Source organism: Platichthys flesus, chromosome 1, assembly GCF_949316205.1.
Source record: "Platichthys flesus chromosome 1, fPlaFle2.1, whole genome shotgun sequence".
Classification (NCBI taxonomy): domain Eukaryota; kingdom Metazoa; phylum Chordata; class Actinopteri; order Pleuronectiformes; family Pleuronectidae; genus Platichthys; species Platichthys flesus.
This window is the reverse complement of record NC_084945.1, coordinates 1,372,527-1,389,893: the sequence shown is the minus strand read 5'-3', so window position 1 is coordinate 1,389,893 and position 17,367 is coordinate 1,372,527. Positions and strand designations below refer to the sequence as shown.

General features: G+C 49.8%; 2 protein-coding genes across 2 annotated transcripts; both read left to right on the top strand.

Annotated features, from left to right (window-relative positions):
• Nucleotides 1-5,411: 5,411 nt before the first annotated feature.
• Nucleotides 5,412-11,040, top strand: zdhhc1 (zinc finger DHHC-type containing 1). The gene is given in 16 exon segments (XM_062390786.1): nt 5,412-5,514; nt 5,517-5,585; nt 5,588-5,628; nt 5,796-5,975; nt 6,495-6,595; nt 8,367-8,383; nt 8,386-8,448; nt 8,451-8,492; nt 8,791-8,808; nt 8,811-8,945; nt 9,038-9,153; nt 9,295-9,383; nt 9,893-9,974; nt 9,976-10,014; nt 10,091-10,166; nt 10,243-11,040. Coding segments are annotated over 16 exon segments (1,695 nt in total). The 3' UTR covers nt 10,767-11,040.
• Nucleotides 11,041-13,740: 2,700 nt separating this feature from the next.
• tppp3 (tubulin polymerization-promoting protein family member 3) lies at nt 13,741-16,744 on the top strand. The gene is made up of 4 exons (XM_062390661.1): nt 13,741-13,838; nt 14,848-15,048; nt 15,571-15,724; nt 16,146-16,744. Exons 2-4 carry the CDS (start codon nt 14,861-14,863, stop codon nt 16,338-16,340), a joined length of 537 nt encoding a protein of 178 aa, XP_062246645.1. The 5' UTR covers nt 13,741-13,838; nt 14,848-14,860; the 3' UTR covers nt 16,341-16,744.
• The last annotated feature ends 623 nt before the right edge of the window (nt 16,745-17,367 follow it).

Genomic DNA, 17,367 nt, shown 5'->3' with positions numbered 1-17,367 from the left:
TGTGAAACCAGGTCTGACACCAGGTCTGACACCAGGCCTGACACCAGATGTGACACCAGGTCTGACAGCAGGTCTGACACCAGGTGTGACAGCAGGTCTGACACCAGGTCTGACACCAGGCCTGACACCAGATGTGACACCAGGTGTGACAGCAGGTCTGACACCAGGTCTGACACCAGGTCTGACACCAGGCCTGACACCAGGTCTGACACCAGGTCTGACACCAGGTCTGACACCAGGTCTGACACCAGGTGTGACAGCAGGTCTGACACCAGGTCTGACACCAGGCCTGACACCAGATGTGACACCAGGTGTGACAGCAGGTCTGACACCAGGTCTGACACCAGGTCTGACACCAGGCCTGACACCAGGTCTGACACCAGGTCTGACACCAGGTCTGACACCAGGCCTGACACCAGATGTGACACCAGGTGTGTCACCAGGTCTGACACCAGGCCTGACACCAGATGTGACACCAGGTCTGACACCAGGCCTGACACCAGGTGTGACACCAGGTCTGACACCAGGTCTGACACCAGGCCTGACACCAGGTGTGTCACCAGGTGTGTCACCAGGTCTGACACCAGGCCTGACACCAGATGTGACACCAGGTCTGACATCAGGTCTTACACCAGGTGTGACAGCAGGTCTGACACTAGGTCTGACATCAGGTCTTACACCAGGTGTGACAGCAGGTCTGATACCAGGTGTGACACCAGGTCTGACAGCTGGTCTGACACCAGGTCTGACACCTGGTCTGACACTAGGCCTGACACCAGGCCTGACACCAGGTGTGAAACCAGGTCTGACACCAGGTGTGAAACCAGGTCTGAAGCCAGGTCTGTCACCAGGTCTGACACCAGGTGTGAAACCAGGTCTGACACCAGGTGTGAAACCAGAGCACTGCCTGTCAAATAAGAATTGCTTAAAGTGTTTTAGGTTAGAAACAGCAGTGTGTAACTGTCTCAAACTGACAACAGTCATATTAAATGTGTGTGTTTCATATGGTAACACAATATGGTTTTAATATATCACTGTATAGAGTGTTTCATTTTGAAAAGGATCGGAGGTGCTCTGCTGATTGTGTGTGTGTGTTTTGAAAAACGTGCTTCAGTAATGGGATAATGACTTGAGTTGGAACATGAAACTTTTTCAGGAAATCTGTTGTGGCCAAAGCTGGATTAAACTATGTCTGTGTGGGGAGGGGGAGTCCACCAGACCACAAGCACACACACACACACACCACATAACACACACATAAACACACACATAAACACACACACACAGATAGTCACACTACATAAAATTAGGTCTGAACTTAATTATCTTGCAGTTAGAGGCAGTCTGTAGATCAGAGGACCAGAGGACATGAGGACCTGGCTCCTGTTGCGTGAACAGTCTGTATCAGTATTTGACTGAGAAAAGATTGTGCAATATTAGCTTTGAAGTTTATGAACATCTGGATCTCACAATCTGACATGAAGAAGAAGAGAAGAAGAAGAAGAAGAAGAAGAAGAAGAAGAAGAAGAAGAAGAAGAAGAAGAAGAAGAAGAAGAAGAAGAAGAAGAAGAAGAAGAAGAAGAAGAAGAAGAAGAAGAAGAAGAAGAACCAAACTATACAGTTGTCATGTTCACTGCGGCAATTCAAAGTGCCTTCCATAAAATATAAACTGTGTCATCGTCAGTGTAAAGGCTTTTAATTACAAAGGTGGATGGACAGAAGGACGGATGGATGGATGGATGGATGGATGGATGGATGGATGGATGGAAGGACTGATGGACTGATGGACAGACGGTGGGACGGATGGACTGATGGATGGATGGATGGATGGACGGATGGATGGACTGATGGACAGACGGTGGGACGGATGGACTGATGGACTGATGGACAGACGGTTGGATGGATGGATGGGTGGATGGATGATGGATGGATGATGAATGGATGGATGTTGGACAGACAGACAGTTTTTCATAGACTAAGAACGACTCAGTCTGATCGCAACGTCTCCTTCCATCAGGACATTAAACACATCATAATCTATGAGACACAGCTGAAGACCAACCTGTGAATACCCCCCCCCCCCCCCCCCTGCTCCTGAGACCTCTCTTCCTGTCCTGGCTGCTGTGACTGGTTCCAGATGTTCTGGATCTTTGTCCATCTCCTCCTCCCTGTCACATCTGGAGGAACGGTCGCTCCACACACTATTGAACATGTCATGGAATCAAACATGTCTGACTGACGTCAGAGCGTGAGCTGAGCCGATGAGCCCGGCCTCCCGGTCGGTGTGTGACGCTCTGAGGTCGAGGACAGGTCAACTGGGATGTGTCCCGTCAGCCAGGACGCCGCACACGGCCACTTAGTCTCCACTAATGACGCCGTTCTAATGAGGACACTGGTTTTAATGAGGGCGACTGAAAGTCGGACAGAGCAGCAGGTCCTGGATCAGTGACAGAGGACATCGTGCAGAAGCAGACGAGTCGCTCGCTCACGGTGATGACGTCATGTTAACCCCCTGTTTTGGTCCTGGGGGGTGAAACCGTTGTCTCTGTTTTGGACAGATGATGAGTTCAAGACTGAGAATCCAATGACTCAGAGACGGGGCCTATAGGGGCCTCCGGGGGGGGGGGGGGGGGGGGGGGGGGGGGGGGGGGGGACACTTTAAACACCAGCCCCAGTTCAGACGAAGATGTGGTCAGTTTGTAGTTATATAACACACACACACACACACACATACACACACACCGCCCACACACACACACATACACACACACACACATACACACACACACAAGCACACACACTCACTGATGATGAAACAATATAAAATCTGAAAGAGATATGCCAGGCACAAATATATATATACAGATATAAGTTTTAAATTCGTTATTATTGATTGATGAAGTTCTTATGCCTTGGATTTGATGTAAAAGTTTATTAAATATGTATATTTATATATATGATATTGAGGGTAAATTATTATAACCGAGTCAAAGTTTAAAGTCAATAAAGTTTTATGTAAAGTTTTAAACACACACACTTCATATGACTTAATTCTGTTTGAGCCAGTTTCACACTGCTGTTGCTAACTTTAAACACTTTTAGCAATCCAGTTCTCAGTGATTAGAGTACTGTAAGTGAAGTACTCTGAGAAAGTGCAAATATACAATAAATTCACCAACACTACCAAATACCAATACTGCATACTCATGAAAATATAATGAATTCCTCTCCATATCCCCAAATCAGTCATAATGGAGAATCACAACAAAACATGTCCCAGTTGTCATGCTACTACAGGAGTGTGCATAACACTGCAAGCTCGACAAATATCAGACCAGCAGAAACTTCTGTATCCAGTACAGTTTCAATGAGGGAACCTGAGCCTGGGGCCGGAGATCGTAAACCCTCCATCACCATGCTGAGAAAAACTCTTGATTGGGTTAGAGACGGCGAGTATGGTGGAAGGTATGGTACTGTAAACTGTGGATGTGTTGAAACCAGTTCTGGACCAGAGCAGAGCGGTGGAATGACTCATTGTCCCAGATGACAATGGATTGTATCTGGTGCATTTGGTTTACTGCTGCAAGGAAGTGACATCTTGATTAGGGTTGCAAAGTTACGGGAATATTCAAAGTTGGAAACTTGCCATGGAATTAACAGGAATTAACAGGAAATTGTGTGGGTAATTTATACTAACCGTATTTACCTTGTCATACACAGACATAAATATAAACATTTTGTTGTGTCATAGGCTGATTGAGCCCTGAGGAAACGTTGGGCACTTGACTATATGCTTCTGCATCTTTTGTGATTCTTAACATTGGTCTTCGCACAGTATTCATAAATGTACACAGCCTTTCCTCTACATTGGCCAGCTGAAATGTGCAAAGATGAGAAGAAAGCTTATAAAAAAACACTAATGCAATGCTAGAAATATAAATAGTTTGCCAAACAATTGGAATCATTTATAATATATTTTCCCCAATAATATCATTGTAACTTACCTGACTAGTCCTGCACACTACAGCAGGCCTCAATAGCCCTCAATTGTCCGCCCCTTTGCAACCCTAATCTTGATATACTTCTTTGTTTAATGTATACAAGTGTGTTTAGTGTTTTGCAGATCACTGTGTGTATTGTTTTGCATAAAGTGTGAAGGTGACATTGTGCTTATAGTGGTGCAGATCTGGGCCATGTTTTGCTCCTTGAGTGTCAGGTTTTGATAATTGTGTAATACTTGATTGTGGTGTTTATGCAATCGAAAAAAACCTGTGAATGAAAACACGCGGCTGTAGCTCTGCTGCCCCCTGCTGGACACCTCCTGCTCTCACAGCTCAGCGGCACCGACCAATAGGGGCAGACCTGGAGCGTTACCATGGACACGTTGTACAGCGCAGAGGGACGGTCGGAGGCAGCAGAGAAGCTAACAGGCTAACAGGCTAACAGGCTAGCAGCTAGCAGGCTGGTCAGCGGACTGTTAGAATATGAATATTAATATTTAATATGACTCCCCCGGTGAAGTCACACATTCAGACCGAGTCCCGCCGTGTGATTCGCTGCAGTTAGCATGTTAGCATGTTAGCCTGAGAACCAGCCGCCGGATCGACGCGCTACCCGCACATTACGCCGTTATAGAGCAGGGAGACAGCACCGACAGACCCACCGACGGGAGGGATGCGAGTAGACGGCCGGACTCGGACAGTGTGACCCGGGACTGTGGCTCTCTGGGCGGGGACAGTGTGCCGAGACACGGCAGAGCTGCGCGCCGCCGGTCAGGCCCCGAGTCTGGGATGAGATGCGGCGGAGCAAAGGGCCCGTTAACCCGAGCTAACCAGGTAAACTGAACCGAGCTAACCGGGTGAGCTAGACCGAGCTAACCGGGTGAGCGACCCTGTACGATGCTGTCAGACATTAATGTATGATACATGGACCGAAACCATCAACCACTGCTCCATCAATAATCGATCCCCCACCCTCCTCCAATTTATAATCAATGATTAGATCTCTAATTGTGAATATTATATCTATTTCTATACCTACAGATGAGCAGGTTATTACTGATGCTCACTGTGATGAAGGTAAATTAGGGTGGATATTAAACATACTTCATGTTAGAAAATTATATTTATAATAAAAAAACGTCATATATCAACTGGCTACAATCAATGTTTCTCAAATATTAATACTGAATAACTGAATCCATTAAGAGAGGTGTGTCCTGTTTGACTTGTGAATCAACTGACATGATTTGTGTCAGTTTTACATTATCAGACCAAACCAATCGTCATTGAACTCATTGATCAGTCGAATGAGAACTGACCCGATTGTTTGATTCGTTATAAAAGAGTTGGACCAGTGAACTAAAGGTCGGCTGATGATTGTGTGATGCTGTTGTGGATTCAGTTTGCAGGATGGATGTGTGCAGTAGGAACCCGAACCGCACGGCGCCGGTTGGTGAGGACGGACTGCAGGGCGCCGACGTGCCGCTCTGCTCCCGCACTAATGGCTGGAGTTGGCGCCTCACCCCTTCCAGCTGCTCGCATGGCTGCTCTACGTCTACTTCGCTGTTACCAGCTTTGGTGTGTTCGTCCCCTGCTGCCGGCTCACTGGATCCCTGCAGGTTACATCGTATCCTTCCACTACACGTAGACGGTCACTGTGATGAGCCTGAGGGCCCCTGAAGGCCCTGAGGGCCTCTGTGTGCCCCTGTTCACAACAGATAATAACTCTGTGAGTTGTGTGACAGTTAGATGAAGAAAACGCTGTTTGTGTGTATGTCCTTATCTGCGAGTCAGTGCACGGGCATCATGTTTGTGTGTCACCTGTGTGTCCACGTGATGGCGGTGTCCATGGACCCGGCCGACTACAACGTCAGGACAACGAGCCACAAAGGTCCAGTGCCCGTTTTCGACCGCTCCAAACATGCACATGTCATCGAGAATTGCCACTGCTACCTCTGCCAGGTGGACGTGTGAGTAACACACACAAACACACGGACACGCACTCATACCCACTCTCTCTCTATCCGTCCACATCTGAATGTTTCAGGACTTGTTCACACCTGGTTTGTTTCAGAGCTTCAGACTCTTCAGTTCAGTCTGAAACTAAACATCAGGTGTGAATGTTCCTCAGACCAGAAGAGGAGTTCTGGATCTGGATCAAACTGAACCAGGTTCTGTTGCTTTGCAGTGAAAACACTTTGTTGATAGTTCAGACTTTTGGACCAATCACAGGAAGAAGAGACCTCTAGAACCTCTGATCCACTGACGTGAACAGACCGTCAGTGGTTTTATCTGCTCCACTAGTTTTACATGTTTAATGCAGCTCAGCCCTTCAACATGTATAAATAATGAGCTGAGTCTCTAAGAACTGGGTCAGAGGAGCCAGACGTCCTGGAGAGGACCACGATACCCATGATCCTCAGCTGCTGCTGTCTGATCAAGCTGAGCAGTGTGTGTGTGTGTCAGTGTGTTGATGCTGTTGTGTTGTTTCAGGGGACCAAAGTCTAACACTGCAGTGCCTGTAACAAGTGCGTCGCCAACTTCGACCATCACTGTCGATGGCTCAACAACTGTGTTGGGAGCAGGAACTACAAGTGAGTCACATGATCTGACGACGGGAGTGTCCCCTCTGTGCCCTGTGTGTCCCTCCTGGTGCTGAGCTGTCCCCTCTGTGCCCTGTGTGTCCCTCCTGGTGCTGAGCTTTCCCCTCTGTGCTCTGTGTGTCCCTCCTGGTGCTGAGCTGTCCCCTCTGTGCTCTGTGTGTCCCTCCTGGTGCTGAGCTGTCCCCTCTGTGCTCTATGTGTCCCTCCTGGTGCTGAGCTGTCCCCTCTGTGCTCTATGTGTCCCTCATAGTGCTGAGCTGTCCCCTCTGTGCTCTGTGTGTCCCTCCTGGTTCTGAGCTGTCCCCTCTGTGCTCTGTGTGTCCCTCCTGGTTCTGAGCTGTCCCCTCTGTGCTCTGTGTGTCCCTCCTGGTTCTGAGCTGTCCCCTCTGTGCTCTGTGTGTCCCTCCTGGTGCTGAGCTGTCCCCTCTGTGCTCTGTGTGTCCCTCCTGGTGCTGAGCTGTCCCCTCTGTGCTCTGTGTGTCCCTCCTGGTGCTGAGCTGTCCCCTCTGTGCTCTGTGTGTCCCTCCTGGTTCTGAGCTGTCCCCTCTGTGCTCTGTGTGTCCCTCCTGGTTCTGAGCTGTCCCCTCTGTGCCCTGTGTGTCCCTCCTGGTGCTGAGCTGTCCCCTCTGTGCTCTGTGTGTCCCTCCTGGTGCTGAGCTGTCCCCTCTGTGCTCTGTGTGTCCCTCCTGGTTCTGAGCTGTCCCCTCTGTGCTCTGTGTGTCCCTCCTGTTCTGAGCTGTCCCCTCTGTGCCCTGTGTGTCCCTCCTGGTGCTGAGCTGTCCCCTCTGTGCCCTGTGTGTCCTCCTGGTTCTGAGCTGTCCCCTCTGTGCTCTATGTGTCCCTCATAGTGCTGAGCTGTCCCCTCTGTGCTCTGTGTGTCCCTCCTGGTGCTGAGCTGTCCCTCTGTGCTCTATGTGTCCCTCCTGGTTCTGAGCTGTCCCCTCTGTGCTCTATGTGTCCCTCATAGTGCTGAGCTGTCCCCTCTGTGCTCTGTGTGTCCCTCCTGGTTCTGAGCTGTCCCCTCTGTGCTCTGTGTGTCCCTCCTGGTTCTGAGCTGTCCCCTCTGTGCCTGTGTGTCCCTCCTGGTTCTGAGCTGTCCCCTCTGTGCTCTATGTGTCCCTCATAGTGCTGAGCTGTCCCCTCTGTGCTCTGTGTGTCCCTCCTGGTGCTGAGCTGTCCCCTCTGTGCTCTATGTGTCCTCCTGGTTCTGAGCTGTCCCCTCTGTGCTCTATGTGTCCCTCATAGTGCTGAGCTGTCCCCTCTGTGCTCTGTGTGTCCCTCCTGGTTCTGAGCTGTCCCCTCTGTGCTCTGTGTGTCCCTCCTGGTTCTGAGCTGTCCCCTCTGTGCTCTGTGTGTCCCTCCTGGTTCTGAGCTGTCCCCTCTGTGCTCTGTGTGTCCCTCCTGGTTCTGAGCTGTCCCCTCTGTGTTCTGTGTGTCCCTCCTGGTGCTGAGCTGTCCCCTCTGTGCTCTGTGTGTCCCTCCTGGTTCTGAGCTGTCCCCTCTGTGCCCTGTGTGTCCCTCCTGGTGCTGAGCTGTCCCCTCTGTGCTCTGTGTGTCCCTCCTGGTTCTGAGCTGTCCCCTCTGTGCTCTGTGTGTCCCTCCTGGTTCTGAGCTGTCCCCTCTGTGCTCTGTGTGTCCCTCCTGGTTCTGAGCTGTCCCCTCTGTGCTCTATGTGTCCCTCATAGTGCTGAGCTGTCCCCTCTGTGCTCTGTGTGTCCCTCCTGGTCTGAGCTGTCCCCTCTGTGCTCTGTGTGTCCTGCAGGTTGTTCCTCTACAGCGTGTCTCCGCTCTGTTGGGCGTGTGTCTGGTTCTGGTCGTCGCCTCCTACGTCTTCATCGAATTCTTCTGGACCCGACTCAACTCCGCACTGACAAACACTTCTGGGTTTGTCCTGATCTGTATTCACTTGATTTGAGTCCTCTGCTAGAAAACAATAGCTGTGTCTCAATTCAGGAGCTGCGTCCTTCGGAGACTGCGTTTGAGACAGTTGCGTCACAGTGATGCAACTGGACATTTCAGAGGCAGCGGACAGGGACAACATGTCCTGTCGTCCTCTGGAGATCAAGGCTCCTCAGAAGTGGGTGGCACCTGGATTCAGACACAGCTGAAGACTAGCAGTCTACAGAGGTTTATAAAGATGTAAGGGTTCCCCTAATGTATGTGTGTGTGTGTGTGTGTCCGTCCAGTGAGGAACGATACAGGTGTGTGTTCGTCTTCCTGCCCGTGGCACCGGTCCGATCAGCAGCAGCCGTGATTCCGTGTCTCGCCGCCGTCTCCGTGTCCCTGGGTCTGTTGTCGTCAGTTCTGCTGAGTCACCTGCTCTGCTTCCACGTCTACCTGAGTACGAGCTGCCGCCCCTCACACCTGACACCTGCCTGTCTGACTGTTCACCTTGTGTTGTGCGTGTCTCACTGTGTGTCTTTGTGTGTCCAGTGTGGAACCGACTCAGTACCTATGAGTACATTGTGCGGCAGCGTCACCGTCATGACAACCGAGACTTGAGGAAACCAGGACGAGTGAAGGAGCCGGAAACTCCTTCAGACGTCAGGGTAACTGACACACACAAACACACACAGACACACACACACACACACACACACACACACACACACACACACACACACACACCACACTGACATACTCTGACATACTCTGAGGTGTTGGGTATCTGCTCTCTGCTGCCCCCTCAGGACCTGAACTACTCTGGGACACTGGGTTATACCAACCCTCAGCTGGACGTGGAGGAACCTACCACTGTGTCGGCGCGGGGAGAGCCAGAGTAAGTGATCCAGGTTCCGCCCCTGGCCTGCTGTGATTGGCCGAGGCCGACTGACCGGTCCTAACAGGATTCAGTCGCTAACGCTCGTTTCATAACATGAGCGGTCGCCATGGACACCGTTTTCTTTGCAGTAAACAAAGTTAGATTCTTTGGCCGTGAAAACAAAGTGTGTATTGTGTGCTTGAGGGGTGTGTGTGTGTGTGTGTGTGTGTGCGGTTCGGGTGTGCGTGTGACCACATAAATAACTGTACTCACCCCACTAAACTTTATTTTTACAGGACCTAGGGACGGGGGGGCATGTCTACCCACCTCTTTATGCTGCTGCAGGGGGGGGGGGGTCATGTCCACTGTTTACTTTATGCTGCCGTGGGACAGAGGCGGAATGGGGGGGGGGGGGGGGGTCGTCATAGTAACATATGTTATTTTGGACTGTTACATCATAAACAGGAGTGAGTCACTAACCCCTGACCTCTGGTGTGTGCATGTGTGTGTGTTTGTGTGTTTGTTAGGTTCCTGGTTAACGGCAGAGTGAGGAGTGTATCCAGTCCTGTCATGGAGGAAGAAGCTCCACCCGCCATGTCTACACAACTGAAAGCAAACAGCACATACACACACACACCGACGCACACAGGTAAACATACAAACACACACTCACACACTCACACTGACATCTTGTCTGTGTTGATTTGTGTTGTTGCTTTTGACAGAAAAAGAAGAAGAAAGTCCGTAAGGTTCCAATCGAGGAAACGAGGGAGCAGTGCTCGAGCATGGCCCCGCCCCCAGGTACACACACTTCCTGTGAACAGTCGAACCTGTAGAACCTGTTTCCACCTCTGATTGTTGCTGTGTTGTTCTCCAGCAGATCCCAGTCTCTCCTCTGTGTCGCTCAGTCAGCGACTTCCTTTCCCCGTCTTTCCTCTGAGGGCCTCCCTGCCCCCCCTGGCCCTCCCCTCGGGCCCCGTCCAGGCCGCCGCCCCCCCTGCTGAGTACCACTCGGACTCTGCAGAGTCCTTGGAGGAGATCCCTGTGGCGTTGGCCAAACTGGGCTCTTCGTCCTCTGCCGCTGCCGGAGACGCCTCCTCATCTTCACACAGAGCCTTCCCAGGGTTCCCCCTGCCCTCGCCCCAGCCCAGGACTAAGAGGAAGTCCACCTCCTCCTGTGCAAATAAGAGCGCAGCGGAGCTGAGGTTTGAAATGGCCTCCACCCAGCTGCCCACTGTGTTTGTAAGCCGCGCCAGTGGAGAGCCCCGAGAGGACGGCTTCAATCTGAGCAGGAGGCAGATGGGGCCAAGACCCGGGTCCAGACCTGGATCCAGATCTGGATCCAGACCGGCGTCCCGGGCGTCACTGGGCTCAGGTGCAGCTTCCTGGATGGAGCGATAACCTGAGCCAACAATTCTGTTAATCTCTACAATCATGTGCACTGCAGCCACGCACAAGTCTTTATTTAACTGACTTTTATTTTGAAGGGTCTTTGTATATCTCACTATTTATTGTTTTGATATTTTTTTATTCTGAAGCCAAAGGCCAGTTCCTGTTTGTGCACAATCTTTATACTGCTGCTTGTGTGTTGAGCTGTTGAGACGCAGCTCACTGAGTTTGTGGATGTTTGTCTCTCTGTTCCTCTGTGGACCTCATGCCCCCCCCCCCCCCCCCCCCCCCCCCCCCCCCCCCGCCATCATAAACTCCTGAGACGCCATCACATGGTTTTACTGTTTCCAGGTCTCTATGGTAACCCAGCACAAGAGGGATGGCGGTGTTATTAGGGAGATTATATCACTTCCTGTTCTCACAAGTCTCTGTTTAAATGCAGAAACAAAATGAACACACAAAATGCTCATGGTGAAACCCCAACCCCCCCCACTACATATGTTATATTGAATATTCTGAACCATTCATTTATATCACAATATCTTTCAGGCACCATTCATAATATATTCATGAATGAATTTATTTGTATTTATTTTATAAATACTTTTTTTATTTAAAAATATTTTTACTACATTTTTTCATACACTTTTCAGCCAATCAGAGGCCTCCTCTTCCTCTCTCTTGGATGTTGATTGGTTGCAGGTTCAGACCAGAAACTGATCATCGTTCCAGACGAAGCTAAACTCAACAGTTTGTGGACACATGTCTCACTGAGGCTCATCAGATCCAACGTCTCTCTGGACATTTTGCTGTAGCGTTTATATAAGCTGCTGATGCTAACGGTGGCTAACCTGGTTATAGCAAACACCCCCCCACCCCAGCCCCACCCACTGAAATAAAATCAACTTCTGATTTTTACTGGAGAGCTTCGATCTCAGCCCTGACCTCTGACCCCTGAGGTCAAAGGACCATCGGTCCTGACGTGTCTCAAACTCCTGAATGTTTCAGTTCGTCCCCTCTGACATTTTTGTGACATTTTCTCACCTGCTGAACAATAAAATCGGAAATCTGAGTTTTACATCACGTCTGTTTCCTTCCTGTCATTATCACCACCTTCAATCATTTGACTTTGTAAAAGCTGTCATCACATGTCCTCACCTGTCCTCACCTGTCTCATGAAGCTTGTCCTCACCTGCATTCTGAAGCTCATTTAAGATTCACAGGTTCCATCTTTACTCGCCAATGTGAGCCAAGTTTCTGCTGCTCTAGATTTCTACTTATTGGCTCATGTGACCTCAGGACCATGTGACTTCAGAACCATGTGACCTCAGGACCATGTGACCTCAGAACCATGTGACATCAGAACCAGGGACCTGATCCCTCGTTAGTATCAGCCGGTAAAACCACAAGCAACCAATCAATCACACGTATCACCAGTGCTTCGCTCTGGTTTTATTCTGAAAGGCTGCTAACTGTGTGTGTGTGTGTGTGTGTGTGTGTGTTTGCATGTCATCATCCTTCCATGATGTGAGGAGTGGTTGCCCCGGTAACAGGCCATGACAACATCATAACAGCATCAATCAAAGAGGAGTGGCGATGAGAGGTATGAGACACACACACACACAAACACACACACACACACACTGCACTCAACACTTTGATGACATCAACAGGAAGTAGCTGCGGGCTGAGGACTCTGTCATGTGACTCTGTCCCTGCTGGTCGTCCAGGTCCCCAGAATCCCCCGTGCCCTCAACAACATGATGTCATCCTGAACCCCTCCCACTCTAACAGCTGCTTCCTGTTCACACAGCCACTGACATGAGGTCACTTCCTGCTGCTCGTGTGTGTGTGTTTTCATTCACACTGTCGTCATGGAGCCGGGATGGAGTGTATGTTACTTACCACAGCAGCATCACAGCTGAGCTCTGTTACAACTCAGACCACACCCAGCTGTGATGTCACAGCAGCTGTGGTCATTGAGACTGAGGCCACTGGTCTGACTGGTTTCACTTCACTGTGTAACGTGGAGCAGTCGTCATGAGGAGCGAATAATAAAGTTTTATTTTGGCTCTTTCACAGTCTGATTATTAAAACAACATGTAATCATGAATGAATATTAGGTCACGCCCACAAACCCTGCAGCTTCAGTCATATCAAGTGTCTCCAGACTCATACAAGGTCGTTTTGACCTCTGACCCTTGATCAGTTCATCTTTGAGGCATCTGAACAACATTTCAAACAGGAGTGACCTTGACCTTTGACCCTGAACCACCGAAATCTAATCTGTCCTCTGTGTCCATGAGACCAGACCGTCTCTGAAGACATTCCCTCAGTCGAGCCTGAACTCCTTCCTCCCTATGAGGATCCTCTAGCTCCATGACTTTGGTTTTCCAGTGATCTGATTGGTCAGTAGTACATCAATATCGGATGAGAAGGTCAAAGGTCGTGATCTGATCAATTATCACAGAGATGTCTTAGAGAACAGACTGAGGCACGATGAGGACAAACGTCTCTCTGCTGGAGACGGTCTGTCCTCCTAAGACACGTTCAGAGGACGTCACCAGATGCAGTTCAGTCCAGAGTGAAGACAACAGAGAAGAACCGGGACAGAACCGGGACGGACACCACAGGAGACAGGTAGAGACGGCACAGCAGAACTCTGACAGCCTGGAGAACCGGTCCTGGAGAACCAGACTCTGCTGGAGACACTGACCCACTGCCCTGGAGTGGGGGTGCAGTAACAAGTATTTCCTCCTCTGACCTTTGACCTCCAGCTCTGTGAACTGAAAGGAGCCTGCATGGACGAGCTGCTGTACGACCCGCCTCCTCCCTCCCTCCTCTTTTCTCCTCTCTCCCCCCCTCCCTCTCCCTCCGTCCCTCCCTCTCTCCCCCCCTCCCTCTCCCGCCGTCCCTCCCTCTCTCCCCCCCTCCCTCCCTCCGTTTTATGGCCCTCCCCTGATTTTGGACAGGATGTCGTTATGGCGACAGGGTAAACAGATGATAACAAACCCTCGACTCTTCAGAGCTCATTTGAATCCTGCAGCAGCAGCCGACGGCCGGAGGAGAGACACAAGAGACAAGGTGAGGGACGGACTGACAGAAGAAAGACAGAGGACTAGGTGAAGCATGGACTGGCGGGTGAAAGACAGAGGACTAGGTCAGGGACGGACTTGCAGGAGAAAGACAGAGGACTAGGTGAGGGAGGAACTTGCGGGTGAAAGACAGAGGACTAGGTCAGGGACGGACTTGCAGGAGAAAGACAGAGGACTAGGTCAGGGACGGACTTGCAGGAGAAAGACAGAGGACTAGGTCAGGGACGGACTTGCAGGAGAAAGACAGAGGACTAGGTCAGGGACGGACTTGCAGGAGAAAGACAGAGGAGGAGGTGAGGGAGGGACTGGAAGGCGAAAGACAGAGGACTAGGTCAGGGACGGAATGACAGAAGAAAGACAGAGGACTAGGTGAGGGAGGGACTGGTAGGAGAAAGACAGAGGACTAGGTGAGGGAGGGACTGGCAGGAGAAAGACAGAGGACTAGGTGAGGGAGGGACTAATGGAGGACAGACATAAAATGAGGACGGACAGGTTGGACAGTATGTCAGGGCTCAAGATTTTAGTTTAGTGAGTTTATTTAAATGTGTAAATGCATAAAGTTTTATTTATTCCGATTTCCGAGACGTGTGTGTAGGAATGTTAATATGTACACAAACACACACACGCACACACGCACTTCTTTATTAATCCTCTGCTTTGTCACATGTTCAGGTAAAGACACATTTACCAGATCAGATATTCAGATCAAATGTTCAGAGACTGAAGAGAGAGACGAGGACGTGTTAAACACCCACTGTGGTTGTGTAATGATTATTTTTGCCAGAAGGGGGAGACAATCAATCACAAGTCAGCATGACACACTGACACTGAGCCAATGTCTCTGTCCCAGAGGACCAGACCAGGATTGGTTAATTGATTGATGATCAGAATCTAGACTTCCTGAATGTGACGGCTCAGGGATCATATGACTGACCAGTGTGACGTCAGTTTGTGATGATGTCACAGATGATGTCATCAGTTGTGTTTGTGTGTTGCAGGTTTTCTTGCATCATGGCGGACAGCGCGGACATGGAGCAGCTGCTCGCGGCCTTTAAGAAGTTCGCCGTGCGTGGAGACACGAAGGCGATGGGGAAGGAGCTGAACGGGAAGAACTGGGCCAAACTGTGCAAAGACTGTAAGATCATCGACGGCAAGAGCGTCACCGTCACCGACGTGGACATCGTCTTCTCCAAAGTCAAGTGAGTCTGTGGACCAGGTGCCTCGTCCTGATTTGTTCTCACCAGTCACATGACTCGACTACCAGTGCTAACCATAGATATATATTTATAAAGGCTAGATGTCTCATCGGCGTTTCTGGTCAACGGAGTCGAACGTCCGCACATGGCGGCCATCTTGCAACAGGCAGCTCGCCCCCCCATAACATCGTGTTGGTAGTGGTACATGTACTTTTTGAATAAAAAAAAAAAAAAAACATTCTTGATGTATATTTGTAAAGGGAAATCTTGTTCCTATATAGAACATTATTCTATTTTTTAGAAATTAAAATTGTTCATAAGTATGCAGTGTCATAACTACATCTCGACTCTGTTGGCCAAGACATCTAGCCTTTATATATATATATATGGTTGTAACTACAGACCATTGCTAACACTTCCTGTCATCAGAGGTTCCATTCCGTCACCTGACCAGTATCATCCAATCACATCCAGGTGTTTGGTCACATGTCAGGTATCTGACCTCTGCTGTGTGTGTGTGTGCAGACAGAAGACGTCTCGTGTCATCACGTTCGAGGAGTTTCACCGAGCGCTGCAGGAGTTGGCTCCAAAGAGGTTCAAAGGTCAAAGTAAAGAGGAGGCGCTGCGCTCCATCGTCGCCCTGGTGGAGGGAGGAGAGCCGTCCAACGCCGGAGTGACGGTGAGAGGATCCGTGTTTGAAAAGGTCATCGCGTGTTTGTAGAACGACCACAAGGCTCAGGGCGTTTCATCTGACGGCAGTGAGAAGGCTGAATGACAAGATGAGACACGAACACAACACAGACACAGTGAAACCTGAGACCGGTTAAAAGTGTCAGGTTGCAGCTACACAACGACAACACAACACAACACTAACCGCTCTCCTTCGTCCCGACATGACCCTGGAACATCAGTTCAGTTGTAGACCACATTTCATTGTTGTCGTCTGAGGACATGTGAGAACGTCCAAAATCCTGTGACTACTTCTGTACTTCCTGCTCCAGCCTCTGGGGGGACGCCCCTCCACTGTCCCCCAGGGGGCAGCGGCTCAGGTGAAACTGGGCTTTGGTCTGATTTGTTTCCTGTCGTCTGTGTTTCATCAGAAAGTGGCGAAGACGGCGGCGGTGGACCGTCTGACCGACGCGTCCCGCTACACCGGGTCACACAAAGAGCGCTTCGATGAGAGCGGCAAGGGCAAAGGTCGCGAGGGCCGCGAGGAGCTCGTGGACAAGACCGGCTACGTGGGAGCGTACAAGAACGCTGGGACGTACGACACCAAGACTCCGGATGAGAAGTAGAAAGGCAAGAGGTGGCGCCCCCTGCTGGAGGTGACAGGAAGTACAGCTACAGGCCGTTTGTGTGTGTGTGTGGGTGTGTGTGTGTGTTTGTGTATGTGTGGGTGTGTGTATGTGTGTGTGTGTGTGTGTGTGTAAGTACGGCTCATGTGATCGGTCTGCTCTCTGATAGTTGGGTTTTCATTGGACAGCTGTTAAACTAGCACCTAAGTGATGTCACTTCCTGCCAGCTGCCTGATCTCCAATCACATGTTCAAACAGCGGCAGCTTTTGAATGGATGTTGTTTAAAACTGGAATCTGACCTTTGACCTTTGCTACAAAGTAGAAATCATGAAAAATGTGTCTTAATGTTTGTGTTGACGAAACTGGAAACAAATGTATTGAACCAATAAAGAACGAAAACACAGTTCTCTGTTCTCCATGCTCAGTGACATGTGTCATTACACAGAGTGAACACTAGATGGCCCTAATCATCATCATCATCATCACCATCATCATCATCATCATCATCATCACCATCATCATCATCATCATCATCATCAAAGTTGATAAATGTTTCCCTGCACTATCTTGTCTTCGTCATCTTAAATCTTGACTTTGTCCCTTGAACGGCTCTATACAAATTTCACTTAGTATTATTATTATTCTAAATAAAAAATCTTATACTTTTAATATTTATATAATATGTTTTAATCAGTTTCACTCTTTAATGTTCACTAGGAATAGAAATAGAAAACTCTTAACTCCTCACAGCAGCAGCAGCTGGTCTCAGCTCAGCTCCGTCCTCTGCTCCTTAAATCACAGGACAGTGTTTCTTCAGCAGCCAATCAAACAACAGCATGGCCTCAGGTGCTCAGAGACACCTGGACGCAGGTGTGTCCACTGCCAGCAGGGGGCGCTGTGACGTGTGTCAGTGGATTTGAAATGAATAAATAAGCTTTGTGTCCTCGGCTGCGTGATGACTCGTCCTGAAGTGGATTTACCTTCAATCACCATTTATTAAATCTCCATCCATTAAAGAGCAGCGTC

Bases quoted from the DNA above. Each gene is read 5' to 3' on its own strand.
- tppp3 (XM_062390661.1), top strand. From the start codon at position 14,861: ATGGCGGACAGCGCGGACATGGAGCAGCTGCTCGCGGCCTTTAAGAAG. The intron at 15,049-15,570 runs GTGAGTCTGTGG...GTGTGTGTGCAG, and splicing joins ATCGTCTTCTCCAAAGTCAA to ACAGAAGACGTCTCGTGTCA. The intron at 15,725-16,145 runs GTGAGAGGATCC...GTGTTTCATCAG, and splicing joins CGTCCAACGCCGGAGTGACG to AAAGTGGCGAAGACGGCGGC.